Source organism: Arachis stenosperma, chromosome 8, assembly GCF_014773155.1.
Source record: "Arachis stenosperma cultivar V10309 chromosome 8, arast.V10309.gnm1.PFL2, whole genome shotgun sequence".
Taxonomy (NCBI): Eukaryota; Viridiplantae; Streptophyta; class Magnoliopsida; order Fabales; family Fabaceae; genus Arachis; species Arachis stenosperma.
The window spans coordinates 25,543,423-25,547,495 of record NC_080384.1 but is presented as its reverse complement, the minus strand read 5'-3'; the positions used below and the strand labels follow the sequence as shown (position 1 = coordinate 25,547,495).

Below are 4,073 nucleotides of genomic sequence, written 5' to 3'. Positions count from 1 at the left end.
AGTAAAAGAAACGGTCACAAAAAAAACAAGTAAAAGAAACCATGATACATATTTAATACATAATTATACATAGTTAAATTACATATTTGACACATATTTATTAGGAAAAAATTAAAAATAAAAAAAATTAAGTGGAAGAAAATTTTAAAAAACAAAAAGAAAAAATTAATAAAATATTATTGTATTATCATGCACATTTATTGTATCTAATAGACTACATTTTTATTTATTTGTTAAATAGTAAGGGTGGCAAAGCGCTGAGCCGCTCCAACCCACTCTGCTCAAAATACTAGTTCGTCCTGTTTTATGGCGGATTAGCGAGCCGGTTCGGGCCACTTGATTTTTTTTAAAAATAAAATTTATTAAAATTAATAAAATAATAATAATAATAAAATTAAATACAAATAAAAAATAGTTAAATTATAATATAATTTTTTATTATTTTTTTAATTTTTAATTTTAATAAAATTATTTAAAATAATATTTGTCAATAGAACCATCTTTATTTTAAGAAATAAGTCACATAATTTGAACATATATACGAAATTATAAAATAAAATAAATAAAACTAATAACTAAAAGAAGAATAAAAAAATGAAAAAAGGTGTTTAAAAATTATATAATTATTAATTTTGTAATAGTAATAATTCTTTTATTTAATAAAAAAATAAAAATCTTTGGTGCGGCATATCGTCAGCCAAAATTCACAACTTTGGCGGTATAGGTTTGACAGATTTTTTTTTTAATTCGGCAGGTTACAAATCCTAGTCCGACCGTCTTTTTAAGCGGATTCGACAGGTCGGCCCAATAAGTTTGACCCATTTTATCACCCTCTTAAATAAGTATAATTGTAATAAACATGTAATTAAGTAAGATAGTTAACCAATATTTTTTAACAAATATTTTTTATAGATATACATAATAAAATATATATTTTAATTATTAAAAGTTTGATTAGTATTTCTTGTTATGGTTGTCTTTAATATAATTTAGTGATACGTTAGTAATGTTTGTTAATCTATTCTTTCATTTAAACCATAGTATAAAATAATTTATGAAAATAATCCATATAAAATTTATCAATATGACATTTTTTTGATTTTTAATAAATAATTTTGATATCAAACTTAATATTTTGATGAAAAAAAGAAATTAATAGATAACATAAACAATATATGTTATAATCATTTGACAAAATAAATCATAAAATAAAATTAAAAAAAATAGAAACGTAACTACTTTATAACTTATCCTAAAAAATCTGACCCTATAAAATAGCACACTAGGCAGAGCATAGGAGTCCGTTTATGTATCCAAGTGTAACTGTCATTTTTGTTCAGTTGTATTGTACTTTTTGTATAATTTTTTTATAATCTTATTACTCTCTTTTCTTTCTTTTTCTCTGCAAAGATTTGATAGCTTTTAAGTCGAGAAAAGGTACTTTAAAAGATTTTGTAGCTTTTAAATTAAGATTTTGCTGTCATTTCTTTGTCATTATATAGAAAGATTTTTAGCATGTATTTATTTAAGTTTTAGCTTAACCATTGATTTGGACATTCTCATATACATAGTAGAGTAGAGTAGTTAATTAAATGCTACACTGATTTTCTATATTTTATTCCATTACACTAATTCAGCTTCACTATCATTTCAGGTTTTATCTTTTGTTTTTCTATTACTATTTTCAACAATGGCACTCAATACATACGTGAATGGAGATGCACTTCAAAATTCAATAATATCAGAAATTTTCACCACCAATTTTCATGAACTAACTGCACCAAAAGAACTTACACCTGACCATTATTACCACCAACACAACCAAGAATGCTTGTTTCCTAATAACTTTTTCTTTGACCCTTATTTTGACCTTAACAATGGATTTTTCCATCCTGAAATTTTGTCTTCTCATCAACTTGGTCTTAGTTGCACTTCTTCTCATGACCCATTTATCTCACCCAATAAGACTGAATACTCTAATGTCAACACTATTTTTTCATCTCCCAAACGCCAAAAGTACTTTCACAAGGATGAAGAACGCCAACTGCCTCCTCCATTCAAGGAGTATTCATCGCCCAACCTATTTGATGGGTTTACAATGAATTCATCTTCTCTATTACCATCAGAAGGAGCTGCACTACCAGAAGAACTACTATTACCCGCAGCAGTAGCAACACCGTCATCAGACTTCATGGTTCCTAATGTTATACTCAATAGTTTTTGTGTGGGAATTAATAATGACAGTGAGAAGAAGAAGAACAGTGAGAGAACTATCTCTGCACAAAGCATAGCGGCAAGGGAGAGGAGAAGGAAGATCACAGATAAGACACAAGAGCTTGGAAAGTTGGTTCCTGGTGGACCAAAGATGAACACAGCTGAGATGCTCCATGCAACTTCTAAATATGTGAAGTACCTTCAAACTCAAATTGGTATGCTTCAACTTATGAACACACTCCAGGTAACTGCTTCTTTTATTATTATTATTATTATTATTATTATTATTATTATTGTTGTTGTTACATCTATAATAGTATTTCTTGGATGACTGTAATATTACTATGATCTGAGAATGAAAAATGATGTTTATATTTTTTTTTAATATATTTTTTTAGAAATTTTTGTTTAGAATTAAGTTTTATATGCAACTTCATGTACTCTTTGCTGCCTTAATTTTTGCTCGTTCCTTTTCTACATTGTTTAAGGTTGCATTAATTGTAAATATCCGAAATATTATTTTTGGAGAAATTATTTGTATGTTATTTATTCATGAATTTCTTTTATTACCTCTAATATTTAAAATTATTTGAAATCAATGATTAATTACATATTAGATATTAATGGTTTAGAATCTTTTGCTTGTCCCTCACTTGTGCATAATAATTTCTATTCGAATTTAAAATGTTTTATTTTTTTAAACAAAATAGAATAACCGAAGATTAATTCTACATGACTTCGACATTATTGCTCCTCAGGAATAAATACTTGTTATTATTGCATACATGTGGTTAGTTATATACCACTACATGTGTTCACTATTGCTGCCACTTCCTTAAAAATTTGTGTAGTAATTGATTGAAGATTATATACGATTAAATTTAGTATGAGAGATAGAGATAGAGATACAGAGAGAGAGAGAGAGAAAGTGAAGGAGCATTTTAACGAAACAGTTATTTGACTGGGAGGATTTGGTCAACACAACAAGAGAAACTTTAGGAACAAGAATTATAAATTTAGAGAAATAAAAAATAAAACGACCCACTTATCTAACTGTTAATATGTAACTGCCTCTTTTCTATTATTTATATTGGGTATTTGCAAGAGATTTTTTAATATTCTTTTTTGAACTATATATTAGAGAAGTGGTCCACCAATTAAAAACAATAATTTTAGCAATTTAGTTCATGAGAAGTGCAATTAGAAATAATGGACTGAGCACTTGTGACTTGTGTGTATCTAACATTCTTGCTTTTTTATAAGTTTTAATTGCGTTTGTTCAAACATTTTTGCTTATCATATTTTACTATAATAATAATGGTTGTAGAAAGAAGATGAGGTTGCTCCTCCAAGTGAAGATCTACGTGCTCTTATTACTTCTCCCTGTGTTCAAGAGAATCTTTATTCTGAGGAACTATGCTTTGTCCCTAAAGACTTTGTTACAGCTTTGACAAATCAGCGTGATATTCGATCAAAGCCTACCATCTTTAAGGATCTTAAAGAGTTGATTGAAACAAACAATGTGCAGAAGAAAGCATAGCAACATTCATTCTTTTTTATTTATTATTTATTATTAGATGCTAGCATGAGTTGTTTTCAGCATACAATTTTTTCTTCCTTTTTTTTTTCTGTTGCTTCAGTAGATATGTTTGCTCTTTTCTCGAGAGCCTTAGATTTCATTTTATATGAACGGAACAAATTTAATGCGTTTCTTTGAATTTTTCTTATCAAATGGTGAATTCACCTCAACACTTATTGTTAACAGTTAATTTTGTTATGTTTAATGATCAGGTTAATTTTTATAAATTTTTGAATAGACTGTACATATTTTTAATGAATGTTACTTTATTTATTATTTA

General features: G+C 27.1%; 1 protein-coding gene across 1 annotated transcript; it reads left to right on the top strand.

Moving 5' to 3' along the window:
• The first annotated feature begins 1,690 nt into the window (after positions 1–1,690).
• LOC130945651 (transcription factor bHLH52-like) lies at positions 1,691–3,754 on the top strand. Its single transcript, XM_057874353.1, has 2 exons — positions 1,691–2,458; positions 3,542–3,754. Exons 1-2 carry the CDS (start codon positions 1,691–1,693, stop codon positions 3,752–3,754), a joined length of 981 nt encoding a protein of 326 aa, XP_057730336.1.
• Positions 3,755–4,073: the final 319 nt, after the last annotated feature.